The sequence below is a fragment of the Rhinolophus ferrumequinum genome, chromosome 7 (assembly GCF_004115265.2).
Source record: "Rhinolophus ferrumequinum isolate MPI-CBG mRhiFer1 chromosome 7, mRhiFer1_v1.p, whole genome shotgun sequence".
Classification (NCBI taxonomy): domain Eukaryota; kingdom Metazoa; phylum Chordata; class Mammalia; order Chiroptera; family Rhinolophidae; genus Rhinolophus; species Rhinolophus ferrumequinum.
The window spans coordinates 10,635,073-10,650,019 of NC_046290.1; the positions used below are offsets into that span (position 1 = coordinate 10,635,073).

General features: G+C 42.1%; 1 protein-coding gene across 2 annotated transcripts in view; it reads left to right on the top strand.

Moving 5' to 3' along the window:
- FBXL7 (F-box and leucine rich repeat protein 7) overlaps window positions 1–14,947 on the top strand; it is a 349,033-nt gene that overhangs the window by 327,011 nt on the left and 7,075 nt on the right. For both annotated transcript variants that reach the window (XM_033111208.1, XM_033111209.1), the window contains one exon: window positions 12,897–13,508. In XM_033111208.1, the coding sequence (XP_032967099.1) occupies window positions 12,897–13,508 (612 nt within the window). The remainder of the gene's footprint in view (window positions 1–12,896; window positions 13,509–14,947) is intronic.

The following is a 14,947-nucleotide window of genomic DNA, read 5'->3' on the forward strand; positions in this document are numbered from 1 at the left end:
AAAGGTCCTAATTCTACAGAGAAATATTATGCAGTTGATGTGGAAGGAATTCTCAGAAGTATTTCGGTTTGCTTGAATTCTACTCTGCAGCTGAATTTCCAAAAGGCTATTATTAATTTCCATTTAAAATGAGGCCCGCCTAAAAAAAGGTATGATTTCAGTTTTCAAAAATAAGATAATCAGTCCTGAATTGGGCCATGTGAGCCAGCCATGTAAAATCCTGCCTCCAAATCCCAGGAGCCCACTGAAAAGCCAGTTTTGAGCTTCTGAGTAGTAGGTCTATTCCCTGGAAAAACACCGTCCTGTAGGGTAGCCCTACGGTCTCTCAAGAAGCGATGATGGACTTGGACTATCGTAGGCCCAGTGAACTCCCCATGTATGTGCCAGGTCAGCAAAAGGTATCCATCCACCCAGCGGGATGCAAAGAACCTCAGCAGGCAAATGAAACAATATCTAAATGTACTATTATAAGTTCCTTTCATTGTTGCCTTCTCTATTGATAGTACAGAGAGAATAAAATGTTTCCCCACATCATTTGGTCATTGTTTTTTCTCCAAGCATTTAAAAATGATAATAGGGACATTGTATATATGAGTCAATATTTATATAGTACTTAGAACAGTGTCTTGTAGACAATAATGCTTTAGACATATTCTTACATTAAAAGAAATTGTTGTAAATAATTGAAACAACAGTGGATTACATTTTCAAATGGCTCAGGAAATTCAGGGTTTGCTTTGCTTTAAAAACATTGTGATTAATTATTGATCTTTTACATGTTCATAAGTTTACTGCAATTTTTCTTCTCACTAGAAAGTTGAATTTGTGAGCTAGGCTGTCGCTCCCTGTTGGGGCTGTTTCTGCTGTGAACTGAAAATTTGTAAGTTTCTCTTTATCAGAATCTAAATTCAATACCCTGCGATGCGTTACACTTTGAAAGATGCAAACGTTGGAACTTTGTAACTATTCATTGGGAAATAAGGTGAAAGCATTATCTGACAGTAGAAGATAGAAAACAAGGCAGCCATATAAAGTGAAACTTGAAGGTTGATAATTATGGATTGCAAGGCTTTTCATGAAAATCTGTGTGTTTCTTCTCCTGTCAAGACAAGAGCTGGCTCACTCCGCTTTGCAAAGTTACCCATGAGCTCTCTGGAGGGCAGTGAATAAATGTTACTGTTTCTCCTGCACTGTGAAGGAAAACCAGTTCCGATCACTACAGTTGATGTGTGAATCAGTTCTGGGGGGAAAACAAGAGTTCCTGTTCCATCTTAGGTAACGAAACTTAAATAAAGTAAGTCTTAACATTCTAGGCCAATGTAAAACAGTTATTTTTTTTGTTTATTATGTACTTCCATGTTTCATTGTTATTAGGAGTGAGCATTGATGTCAGTAATCCACAGCAGCAGGTATCACGAGAAAAAAGCACCAAGAATTTGGCTCTGAGACACTTAAGATGATGAGTGCTGCAAGAGATAGTTTTCGTGTGAGCATCTGTCTTTTCAACTATCTCCTGAGTAGACTAATCTTAATTAAACTGGGTGTGTGTGCTACCTTCAGCCTAAATTAAGTGGAGGGGAAGAGAAAAAAGACCTCAAAATGAAATGTTGATAAAGTACAGAGAGGTTCCAACTTCTTCAATCTGAAACATCTGGTTGCTCCAAGTAGCTCCTATAAATATCCCCAACTGCAACCGAAAGGAAACGGAAAGGGAGTTGTTACAGGACCAAGCAAAGGATGTTCCCTTTGATGTGTTAGTGGGACAGGTGCCAGGTGGCTGAGTCCAGATGATAGTCTACACTGACTTAGAGACGAGACAGCACCTGGCCTCGAGGTGCTCACGGTCTAGTGGGTGGAGAGGCACTATGTGGAAATGGCTATGAGACAGGCATATAGAATCCAATGGAAGCACTAAAAGTAACCAAAGGTCTGGAAAGGCTTTACAGAGAAGCTGGCATCCTTCCTACTGGGATTTTGGGAGGAATCCACCTCCTTCTGGGTCGGGAGAACAACAGGAACAGGGGCTCTGATTTGTGAGTTTTGGGGAAAGGTCTGCTACACACTCTAAAAATTAGACTCTATTCCTTGGATGGTGCCTAGCACAATGCAAGGCACATAGGAAACTTTCAATAAAAAAGTGTGGAAAGAAGTGTATTGTTTTCCAGGTGTGCTGCCATTACAAAGTGCCACAATCCAGGTGGCTTCAAACAACAGAATTTATTGTCTCACAGTTCTGAGGTTAGAAGTTCAAAATCAAGATGCTCACAGAGACAGAAAGGAGCATCTTTTCTCGCCTCTTTCAGGTCCTGAGGGCCCCATATGTTCCTTGGCTTATGGCAGCCTAACGCCAATCTCTGCCTCCGTGTTTAAACGGCCATCTTACCTGTGTATCTGCACATTGCTGTGTCTTCTCTCCTTGTGTCTCTGTTTTCTTTCCCTATAAGGGAGTCATGTTGGGTTAAGGGACCACCTTACTTAAGTATGACCTCATCTTAAGTTGATTACATCTTCAAAGGCCTTATTTCCAAATGAGGTCATGTGCTCAGGTACCAGGGCTGAGGGCTTCAACATATCTTTGTGGGGGACACAATTCAACCTGCAATAAAAGGAATGAGCCATTCCATGTTTTCGTGCAGGGAAACTGGACCATAGTTTACAAAGTTAACTCTAAATGTAGGGCAGCGGCTATGTTAGAATGGTGGAGGGTGTGGAAGTAAGGCCAGACTCAGAAATCTCAGTTAAGACGTTGTTGAGAGGAGACAGAAATGATGAAACACTTGAACTGGGGTGGTAGCAATGGAGACAGAGAAGGGAGGGCGGGGGACCTTAGATCCGTAAGCTAATCAAAGTAAAGGACTTGGCGACTGATGAGATATAGGCAGGATTCAAGATGATTCCCAGGTTTCCAGCTTAGGAGACAGACTTGACAAGTGGTGATACCATTAACAGTAATACAGAATGTAAGGAAGAAGATTGTTTTGCAAAGGATATTGATGCCTTCAGCCTTGCACGTATTGTACTGGAGATACATCTACCCTGTTTCCCAAAAATAAGACTTAGCTGGACAATCAGCTCTAATGTGTCTTTTGGAGCAAAAATTAATATAAGACCCAGTATTATATTATATTATATTATATTATATTATATTATATTATATTATATTATATTATATCATATTATGCCCGGTCTTATATTAGAGTAAAAGAAGACCGGGTCTTATATTAATTTTTGCTCCCAAAGACTCATTAGAGCTGATGGTCCAGCTGGGTCCTATTTTCGGGGCAACATGGGCGTACACTCATGGGGAAAGTGTACTTCACAAACAGCGTTGTGAAGTAGAAGTTTTTACAGTGATGGCATTCCTGTATATCTGTGCTGCCCAGTATGCTAGCCATTGGCCACATGTGGCTGATGAGCTCCTGAAAGGTAGCTAGTGCACCCAAGGAGCTGCAGTTTTAGCTTCATTTCAATAAACGTAATTTCTAATAACTACATGTGGCTAGTGGCTACCATGTTACACAGCACTTGGTCCAGCAAGCATGTGGTGTATGTGTTCAATGTCTGAGAGAGACACAGAAAGAGCATGGTGCCTATTGGAAATCATTGAGTTTCAGGAGTCATTAGCTAATAGGTAATTGCTGAAGCCAGTGAGTTCATGACCCCACCCAGGAGGAGGCCAGATGTTAACACAGAAGACTTATAGGTGAAGCCCTTGAGGAACACCAATATATTAGTGGAGCACCACAGAAGAGGGCCAGCCAATGGGACCTGAGAAGGAGAAAGAGAAAGCAGAAGAGAGAATAGTGCTGCAAAAGCCACAGGAGAAATTTCAAGGAGAGAGCAGTCTACCATGTCATAGAAAAACAGATTTTATTAAATAAACTATGAGACAAGGCTTTCGCAGTTACAATATTATTTTACCAATAAATGCAATGGCTGTATTTTGTTAACCAAGAGTAAATACATTGTGCGCCAACCATGGATTTTTATTTTTATTCTCCTCCTTCCTTCTGCCCCCAACCCCCTCCCGCTGACATGAAAGACATTTCAAAAGTTTTTGGAAGCAACAGTAAGGAATTTATAAAGATGAGACTATGCCAGGGAACCCAGAATAATATGCCCCTAAAAACATAGCCCCCTAGCAGGAGGGCCCACAATTTTTTTCCCCACGAAGTCCTCAGTAGAGGTGGTATAGTTTTTCTTTAACGCTTCTACGGACAGCAATATCACTTTCCCTAGACCCCACCTAACTACTCTACAAAGTGGGTGGAGTTATTTCCAGCTTACATAAGAGGAACCTATGGCTCCTGAAGTTCCCGGATGCACATTGCACATACTAAAGCAGAGACAGGAATCCAGGCTCATCTGTCTTCTGTCTGTGTTCTTTCTACCTGAACAGCATTTCCTAAACTTCAGAGATTTACGAATGCCATCATGATTTTTGCCCTATTCCACCCCCCCTGCACTATTATCACTCCATAGTTTTAAAAATAAACTTAAATTATTGTGTACAAAATAAATATTCCAACATTACCTTACTTAGAAAAACCAGTATCACTTGCCATAAATAGAGGATGATTTTTTTAAATAAAAATAAATTATCATAAACAACAAAACCCCCCCAAAATACAAATGTTATTAAATGCTCGCGAAATGCTGTTGTCTTCCAAAGACCTTGAATCTGAGGCCAGCTTATTATTTCTGTTTAAAGGAAGATTAACAAACATTAAAGGAGATTCTGAAAACATGCTCTACCATAAGGAGAGTATCCCCTGGCCTTTTGAGAAGGGTGGCATCTAACAGCAATGGTTCTCTCTCCGGAATGAAACATCCTGCTTTCCATTAAAGAATAAATAGTATCAGATCATGTTGCCATTTCCCATGTAAGGAAAAGAAGGGTACTAAGAAGTTATCGTTTCAACACAAAATAAAATCATACGGAGGCTGGTGAATTATAATCCAGGACTCGTATAATTCCTGAGACCACCTGATAGTTCCTGGAGCACAAGTTTCCTAAAAGATGCTTTCTAGTCACGTTGCAGACTCGCTATGGATTCCAGAGATGCCAGTCTGTATATTGCATCGATTATGTTTTTGGCTTTTTGACCAGTGTGGCTTAAAAGCTTCCTTAGCGGTAACTAATTCCCGTGTAGAGGGGCCAAAGGGAAAAACAGAATCCGGGCTCAGTTCCGTTAGTTCAGTCAGAAACTGGGTAATGGCGGGGAACTGATGTTCAAGCATAAATAGAGAGCCAGCCATTGGCCTGGCCCGCGAACCCCGATATTAGAGGAGCCTCGTCGTCCTCGTGAAGATCTCAGGGCTCTCACTGGAGCTCTGCCCTCATGGGACTAGTCCAGGCGACTGAAAAAGCAGGTATTTTTTGTTCTTGGACAGAAGTTTTAGCCATAATCTGATCCTGTGGATGCCACCTACTGGATGGCATTACCAACGGGGACGCTGGTGTCCTAAAGATTACTGCTCCGGGCAAAATGCAAGAGTACTTTGTCTACAGAAATTTCCACTTTACAGGAAGCAGTGCCTTACGTCAGTTCTAGGTGCATATATGACGTGAACCCCGTTAAGAAAAAAAAATATTTTGAAATAAAACAAGAAGAAAAAAGAACCTTCAGATGCTATTATTCCTTCACTAGCGAGGTTTTGGAGATCTGTTTTTTTAAGCTTGAGTGTAAGCTAAGAAAAGAAACCTTGCTTTTTATGGCAAGAGTTCTCCAGTAGAAAGACCACTTATTATGGAAAGCATCTTGCACAAAAGTTTTGGTAATCAGAGGGGGAAAATGCAGTGGAGCTTTGTAAATTTTGACTTTGAAAGGCCAGTGTAATGTAAATATGACTTCCTAGAGTGTAAACAGCAGTGGTTTGAAAATAAAAACTTGTACAAAACAGGCAGCTATCTAGTTAGAAGAAAATGTGTCTAATAAGCATGTGTGTGTGAGATGCCTTGAATATTTTTTATCCTGTACTGTAATTACTAAAGATGTAAAATTTCCAGGACTTCTGAAACCATGAGAAAAAAAATCTTTATAGGGTTTTTTTCTTCTCCCCCGGAAAATGATAGTTATACTTTTGGGTATTCTTTACATATTTAGAGTAACTTAAGAACACAAAACATATTGTTCTCATGTAAATTACATATTTGGAAATGTTTTAGATTATTAACGAAGCCACAAGCTTTTAAACTTTAAAGAATCAACTATCTCTAGTTTAGACAGCAGTTGAAAATATCGATGTAAAAAAGTATAATTATATTTATTTGACTTAGGATGTCCATTGTGTCAAAGATGATGCTCATTTTGAGAAAATCCAAAAGTACTGTTTAATTCAAATGTTTTTCAGTAGTGGGAGAGTTGATATTCATTGTCTTCATCTGGGACTTCTGAAAACTGACTTTTTTCCGGAGTTTAGCAAATTTTTCTGTCCCTTACCATCCTGGATTTGGGGTGATTTGAGTGCATTCTAAACATAGAGGCATTTTTCTCTCTCTCTAAAGGGTACAAGAGGTTGGAGAGGTTAGATTCTAGGCTATGGAGGTACTTGAATGGGGTTTTGGTGAGGAAAGGAGGTGGGCTAGGAATTTGCTTTATACGCTAGTCATGCAAAAACTCCTCCCTTCCTAGACCCCAACCAGAACTCAGACAGCAGCAACAATGTGTGTTAAGTGATCCAGTGAATGAAGGAATCGTTACTTTCTTTTCTCCCTGTAAATCTATAATCCGAGAATTTGTAGCAGCCCCACCTATGGAATTTTAACACAATCCCTATGTATTCCTTGCAGTCTGTCTGTATATTTTCCTGCAAATATCAGTGCTATGTGAATTTTTTGTTCCATTTTAATCTTTTGAATATATCTGCCTTCTCAATATCATTAGGAGATGCACTTAGGCTACAAAATTCACGTCCTATTGAAAAAAGATGTGATCATTTCTCTTTTAAATTCTCCCATTCTACTTTCATCATATTTACATGTGTTCGCCTCTACCTTTCTTGGAATCTTACCTATTCCTAATTGACAACCTCTTTTCTAATGCTTACGTTTGAAATTACTGAGACATGTCCATTTTTGCAGAGTTTTCCTCTAACAGCTTTGTCTGTCTCTCTGTCCATCCCTCCTTGCACCCACCCATTCATCCTACCACAGAGTTATTCATAGAGTCTACCTTTAAAAGATTACATTATCAATTCATGGACTTACTTTGAAAAAAAGATTTGCTTCAAGAATGTCTGTAGGGGTACCAGTGGTCTTGGTAGATTTTTTAAAAAGCCACTTGTGTTTTACATTCTGGAAATATTTCATGTGTTATGAAGATGTATTCCTCTCCTAAGAGTTTGAGCATTCCTTTTCCTGATATTTCAGGGGACATCTTATCTTCATATAAGTGACTCAGAGCTTTTTGTGTACACACCTCTCGGCAGTGTTTCTTGCCAAGAATGCTTTGTGAGTCATACCTCCTCCTTCTGGCAATATAGACACCACAGGAGTGGCAAGGAAGTTATGCTATTAAACAAACTACAGTGTGCCATTTCATCATGACCCCACTGCCAATTATCAGAAGGACTTCTCAGCATTTAAGGACACTTGATGTGGGCATCAATGAATTTGATTCTCGATAGAAGCTTTTGGAAATGTGTATTTCATTTGGCACTTTTTGCAAGTTCTATTTTCCCTGCTCAAAATAATGTCTGGCAGTGTGAAACCTGCCATATACTATCCACGCATCTTACCATTTGCCTAGGGAGGAAGGTAAAGAAAATGTAGCATAACAGATAATTTTTATATAAATACATATGATGTATTAAAATTAGTAATAAGATCCTCTCAGCATTATTTGCTAAATTATGTTTTAGTCTAACATATAGTTCTAAGATAAACAAGCCACCTTGTCCCCAAGACATCAGGTAGGTAGAAACTCACTTGGAATGGGTATTCATATATGAAAATACGTTCATGCCTACAAAATATTCTCTATTCATATTATAAGTTCAAATAAAGTCAGCTTTCTTTCTGCTTGTATTGCAGTGTCATCAGGCCAGGAGAAGGGTTCCAGCTTTCTCCTAACTCTTAATATTTGACTTTGATCCTGTCTTCTGGGAGTGTGTGCCCAGATGTCAGGCCGTTGATGTCCTAGTTTCTAAGCTCTATCAGAAAAATTAGCAGCTATTGCCAATGTCCATTTAGCTATTGCCAGTGTCCTCTGAAAGGGACATAGGAGGAAAAACTATTACAAGGAGTGCACTGGGTCTTTCTGCAGACCCTGGTACAAATGAAATGTACTGCTTGGGAGGTGGAAGTGGATGTGATCCTTGCTTTGAATTTGACGTCATGTCCTATTTTCCTGGTATGTAGACATTTATAATCTGGGATTCTTGATAATTCTATATGAAAAACTTCTTCTGTTTTTAGAAATCACACCTAGTGTCAGTAAATGGTTTCTGATATCAGAAGGCAAGACAGACTGTGTGGCAAGACATGCATATTTTATCCAAATTAACATGTATTTCCAAATTAAAAAAATATAAGTGCATGTGTGTGTATTTGGGGGAAAATACATATTTATATTTATATGCATTTATAAATTTATATAGTATGTATAATATATATATTACACACATCAAATTTATATAGTTATATAAATATATATATATACTATATATTTAGGTAAAATATCAAGGAAAGCTATTTTGTGAAAACTTCCAGGTATGCGTAGCTCTAGTTGTTACTTAACTTAGTCCATTCGGGCTGTTACAGCAAAATACCACAGACTGGGTGACTTATAAACAACAAATTTATTTCTCAAAGATCTGGAGGCTGGAAAGTCCAAGATCAAAGTGCTGGCAGGCTTGGTGTCTGGTGACACCCACTTCCTCACGGTCAGCTGTCTTCTCACTGTGTCCTCACAAGGCAGAGGGGGACGGGAGCTCTCTGGGGTCTCTTTTATCAGAGCGCTAATCCCACTGGTAAGGGCACCACCCTCGTGACATGACATAGTCTCCTCCCCAAATCCCCTCCTCCTAATCCCATCACCTTGGGGCTTAGGATTTCAACCTAAGAATTTGAAGGCAGGCACAACATTCAGAACGCAGCATTACTCGTCATTCTTTACTATTTTTTTAGTTATCAGGTGCTATTGATTCAATCATGAGCAGACTGTGTGGCAAGACATGCATATTTTATCTAAATTACTCTATTAGAGTAATTTCAAAAATACTCTAAGGTTCTTGACCTGCTAGAATAATTGGAAGGAAGCAGAGAACTCTGGTGTATGCTCTGGCCTAAAAGACAGCCAGCTGTCCTGGCCGAAACCTCCTGGACTTCGTGCTCGTCTCCCCACCTGGGGGAGCAGGGCCCAGCACCTAGAATGGCTGCTGCTAAGTTCTGGACAGGGGAGCAGGGGAGTTCTGACCATGCTTCTGCATCCTTCCCAGGGAAGAATGTTCCTCACAGGTGTGTGAGGCTGCCGTCTCTATGTCAGCGTGAATTCCATTACAATTATTGGCAAAGGAAGGAAAGAAGGATGGAAGGAAGGAAAGATGGATGGAAGGAAGGAAGGAAAAAAAGAAGGAAGGAAGGAAGGAAATAAGGAAGGAAAGAAGGAAGGTGTGGGGACAGAGTCCCAGAGAGCAGTTTCCAGGCTCTCGGCCTCACATAGAAAAGTACTGGCTCAGGTAGTAGATGGTCATCAGCTATGACTAGTTGGCCATTAGCTGTTATCAGTTAGCCATTAGCCACTGATATAACTCCCGTGGCTGAGCTAGCAAAGTGTGTGGCGTGGTGGTGTGGCATCCTGGTGTGGCGTGGCGTGGTGGAGTGTAGATTACGGATTTGCAGAGAGGCGGATTGCAGCTAGCAAGTGAGTTTGATTGGCAGAGACAAATGGACAGCGGGTTGCGGATCGTGTCGCTCCTGCCTTCTGTCTCCAACCCAGCCGCCAGTGAGAATATAGTGGCATGACTCCCCTACCTATGGCTCCGTGGGGGGTCCTTTTTGGCCTCACCATGTCCTGCGTTCTTATGTGGGGAGCGGGACCAGAGACCCCGCATGCCGCCCCACATGACAGAAGGAAAGCATTACTAAGTGCTCAGCAGCGCTATGCACTCCCGTTCTTCCCCTCAGTGCCGAGAGCATCAGAAGTGAAGAAAAGGGGATCCCTTAAAGATGAAGCTTCTAGGCAGCCGCCCCCACTCCCACCATAAGTATCTCTCGTCCCTCAGGGGTGGATCCCTTAAGCAGTGCTGGTCTCCCCCGAGCACTGTTAAATGTCTTCTCTTTCAAGATAAATGGAACCTAAGCAGGCAGGAGGGAGATTTCAGAGCACTCATCACAGCCAACATGTCAGAGCTAAAAGCCAGAGGTTGCCCTTTCCGCCTGGCCCAAAATAAGTTGTCTCCTGCCTAAGACAAATCCAACTTCAGAGGCATTTCCCAGAGTTCATGCGATGATGAAGGTTAGTACCGCAGTAGCTTGGGTGCCAATTTTGAAATCCTAATTGGTTTATACTTAAGGTTTTCCTTTAATATTTACTATTTATTTTAGCTGGTTACAAAAGTGAGAAGTATATATTTCTTTTCTTATGAATGATTTAAAATGCAGCATGTCTACCTCCTGGGATAGAAAGTATATGTCAAGCTAGAAATTATTAATTTTTAAACATGTAAGTATTTCTATGCAATTCAAGACATTTAAGTGCACCTACTGTGTACCACAAACCATATCACTTGCTGCCAGGACACAAATAAGAAAATGCCTTTGTCCTTGTCGCAGAGGAATTTTTAGTGTAATAGAAGGCAGCAATGCTGTGTAACAAATCACTCCCCAACTCTATTTTAGCTCACACATGTGTGGCTCATCTGGGCATTGCTTGACTCCAGCTGGGCTTGCTTGAGCTTGGCTCTCAGCTGCAGGTCGGGGCCGGTTCTGTCAGCTCCGTGGGCCTCTCATAATCCTGCAATTAGTGGACTAGCCAGCAATGTTCTTTTCATGGTGACAAAGCACCAGAGGGCAAGCCCAACCCCATCACATCCCCGAGCATTCATGGCAAGTCATATGGCCAAGCCCAGCATCACTAGATCAATGAAATATACTCTGCCTGGGAGGAACTCCCAAGTCACGTGACAAAGGATGTGGGGAGACAGGGAGGGGTGTCAAATTGAGAAAAATAATACAATCAAGCACATGAGGGAAAGATAAACTCACAAGTAATAAAAAATACAGTGGGGAATTCAAAAGGGAAGGAATTAATTATCTCTCAGAGACCCCAGGAAAATATTCTTACAGGAGGTGGCATTCACTTTCAGTCACAAAAGGTGTTTGTATTTCAAAAAGCAGACAAGGGGGGACAGGGGGGCAGGATAGGGGCAGACAAGAATTCAGAGATGCTCAAGAGCAAAGTCGTGGATATGTGAAGGACAGTGTTAGGTTACAAAGACATAAATTAAAAGAAAAACATTATTTCAGCAAGAAAAAAATATATGGGTAAGAAAACTACACACAGATACTAAGTGGAGATGTAGGTGTCAGAATTTCTTGTGTTGTATGTTATTGGTAGAAGTCCTTTGAAAACACCAGTGTTTGAAAATTCCCAAGATATGAAATGCGGAAAAGCACACAAGGATAAAATTTTTGTATGTCTGTAGAGCTATAATTAGATCGAGAAATGACTTAGAAATCATCTAGCCCAACTCACAACTTCACAAAGAAATTTGTATTTTGAAGATAAATACTTTCTGTCTCTTTGTCTCTTTCTGTCTTTCTTTGTCTCTCTCTCTCTCTCTCTCTATATATATATATATATATATATATATACACAAAATTTATGAATATATAAGCATGTGCATTAAATATATAAAATATATAAACATATTTAGAGAGAATAAATATCTTCCGAGATAAATATATCCTATATATATGTTAAATATATAACATATATTCATAGAGAATGAATTCTTCTCATACATATACATCAAGCTGGGGAGAAGGTAGTATTCTGAAGAACTTCATCCCTCATAAACTTAAAAACCACTGTGCCCTCCTCAAGTGACTGTATGGCTCCAAGGAACAGAATATGATTCACACTTTTCAAAAGCAAAAGGAAGACGTTGTCCATAAGAATGAAAAATAAATATTGTCACGGATATTCAAGGCCCGGAAGTACCATCTGAAATCTAACAGAACCGGGGTGTTCCCCAGACCCGGACCCCCGAGTTTAGGATACTGTTATCGAAAGACAGGGGACTGGCTGCTAGGGAGCAGGTGATGGCAAGGACAGGGAACTTGCTCTACACCCGCCCGCCTGCCCCACTTCCTTTCTGAAACTCATTATCCACATTTGTAAATGAAGCGTATTTTCCACCTAACCGAAATGTAATTAGGAAATTAAATCAGTTTGTGCTCATAATATACGAAGTTTCCTCCCAGAATAGAAATAATGAAACTTTGAAGTTGTGCCCTTTAGATAATCACCATTAATGTAGCTCAGAGGTCAGCAAACGATGCCCCTCAGGCCAAATCCAGCTGGTTTGTTCTTATAAAACAAATTTTATTGAAACTACCACGCCTGTTCGTTTATATATTGTTTATGGCAGCTTTTTGCACAACAGCAGGGTTGAGTAATTGCAGCAGAGACAGAGCCCATATGGCCTGCAGTGCCTCCAATCTTTCATATCTGGCCCTTCACGGAAAAGTTTGCCCACCCCCGGTGGAGCTGATGGAGGGTGAACCCCTTCCCGGAACCGGTGAAACTTGCACGAGCTTCCGCTTCCGGAGGTGGATGCAGCAGGGTCTGCCCAGGATGGGTGTCGGTGGAATGAGAGTGTCACCAGCCCCACGCGCCTCCTTCCCGGAGCTGGACGTCATTAACCCTTTGCTCTCTGTCCTTTGCCAGACTCCGACCTGAGCATGCGCACACTGAGCACGCCCAGCCCAGCACTGATATGTCCACCGAACCTGCCGGGATTTCAGAATGGAAGGGGCTCGTCCACCTCCTCGTCCTCCATCACCGGGGAGACGGTGGCCATGGTCCACTCCCCGCCCCCGACCCGCCTCACGCACCCACTTATCCGGCTCGCCTCCAGACCCCAGAAGGAGCAGGCCAGCATAGAGCGGCTCCCAGACCACTCCATGGTCCAGATCTTCTCCTTCCTGCCCACCAACCAGTTGTGCCGCTGCGCCCGTGTGTGCCGCCGCTGGTACAACCTGGCCTGGGACCCGCGGCTCTGGAGGACTATCCGCCTGACGGGCGAGACCATCAACGTGGACCGCGCCCTCAAGGTGCTGACCCGCAGGCTCTGCCAGGACACACCCAACGTCTGTCTCATGCTGGAAACCGTAACTGTCAGTGGCTGCCGGCGGCTCACGGACAGAGGGCTCTACACCATTGCCCAGTGCTGCCCAGAACTGAGGCGGCTGGAAGTCTCGGGCTGTTACAATATCTCCAACGAGGCCGTCTTTGACGTGGTGTCCCTCTGCCCCAACCTGGAGCACCTGGACGTGTCAGGTAAAGTTGACCTCCGGTCAGTGCGGCCTTGCCAAGGCACCATCCCAAAGCAGCAGACAACACTGCCACCTCTGTAGGGGTCCCTTCTTGACAGCCGGTAGAGACGGAGCGTGGGTGGGAGGCAGGCTGACTTCGGAGTAACTGTCTCTATGCAATCAGGACCCGGGAGGCCAGAGGCATCCCTTTCATCAAGTGTCAACTTCTTAGAGGAACTAAGGGACCTTTGGCAATTCAAGTTAGCATGACTTTTAAACGTTTTGCCCTCCCATGACTCTCACCGTTATTTCAGAGCAACCATAGCTAATGGGAACCAAGTATCTAATCTATAGGTAAATAGGAACCAGATCCCTAACTCAAGTACAGGTAGTTTGGAAACCACCCTTACTTCCACTGGTTATGGTTCCATACAACCTGAGAGCTGTGCTGGGGGCTGTTTTGCAGACACTGGGGAAAATCAATTGTGGCCAAGAGTCTCCTTATATTTCACCCCTACTCTTCTCAAGTGTGGGTTGATTTTGTATCTTTTCTTAAGCAAAATTCTCAGTTACATAGTGCAATAGTAAGGCTTATGAACAGAGCTGTTAGTCTTTTAAAAATTGAGGGAAATCCCAGCATGGCTGCTCTGCTCAGAAAACCTCTCTCAGGCAGGAAGAATTAAAACCCAGACTCACACTTTGGCGCCAGACATGGATCCGGCCAGACTAACAGCCTCTCTTTATCTCATCTGCTGCCCAGTCAAAAGACGAACATTCGAGAGGCTGAAACGTGTAAGATGCATCAGGGAGTTAAAGAAATGAACAGCATGAGCCACAACCTCAGGGATTGCTGGGGAGGGGTCAAGAAGGAAAAACCACTGTGACGGGCAAATAAACAGAATTTGGGATTTACAAGCATCTGAGGTAAATGATACCCTCCCACAAAACCTGAGGTAAAAGCCAGCTCTCTCAGCTTGCTCTCCCTTTCGAAAGCCGACATCTGAAAATATTTCAGATGACAGTCAATTATTTTTTGCAGATTCTTTCCCTTGCTGGAAAGCAACATTTTGCTCCCCTTCTTCAGCTGGCTTCAGTACAAAACCATAGTAACCGTATGTTCAGTCGTGAGCAGCCGTTGGCATAAAGAAGCAGGAAACGAAGAGGTTTTCTTACATTTTTCCTCCAAGGAATTCTGGAAAGAGAAAGCTTTGTGATGTGGTGGAAACTAGTTTCAAAACTTTGTGATTTGGGACACTTCACAGCTTTCTCTAGATGTGTTTCCTCTTCAGTTAAAAAAAAAGGCAAGGGATTGGATTCTTGAACATTCTAAGAGTCTGTGCATTGTGGGCCGCTTTTATAAACACCTCATTTTCTTTTCCTTTCTCCGATTAGAAAATGATTTATTTTTGGAATTCCCATCTTCATTAAAGGGACTCTCTCCATGCACCCTTAATACAGGCTGTG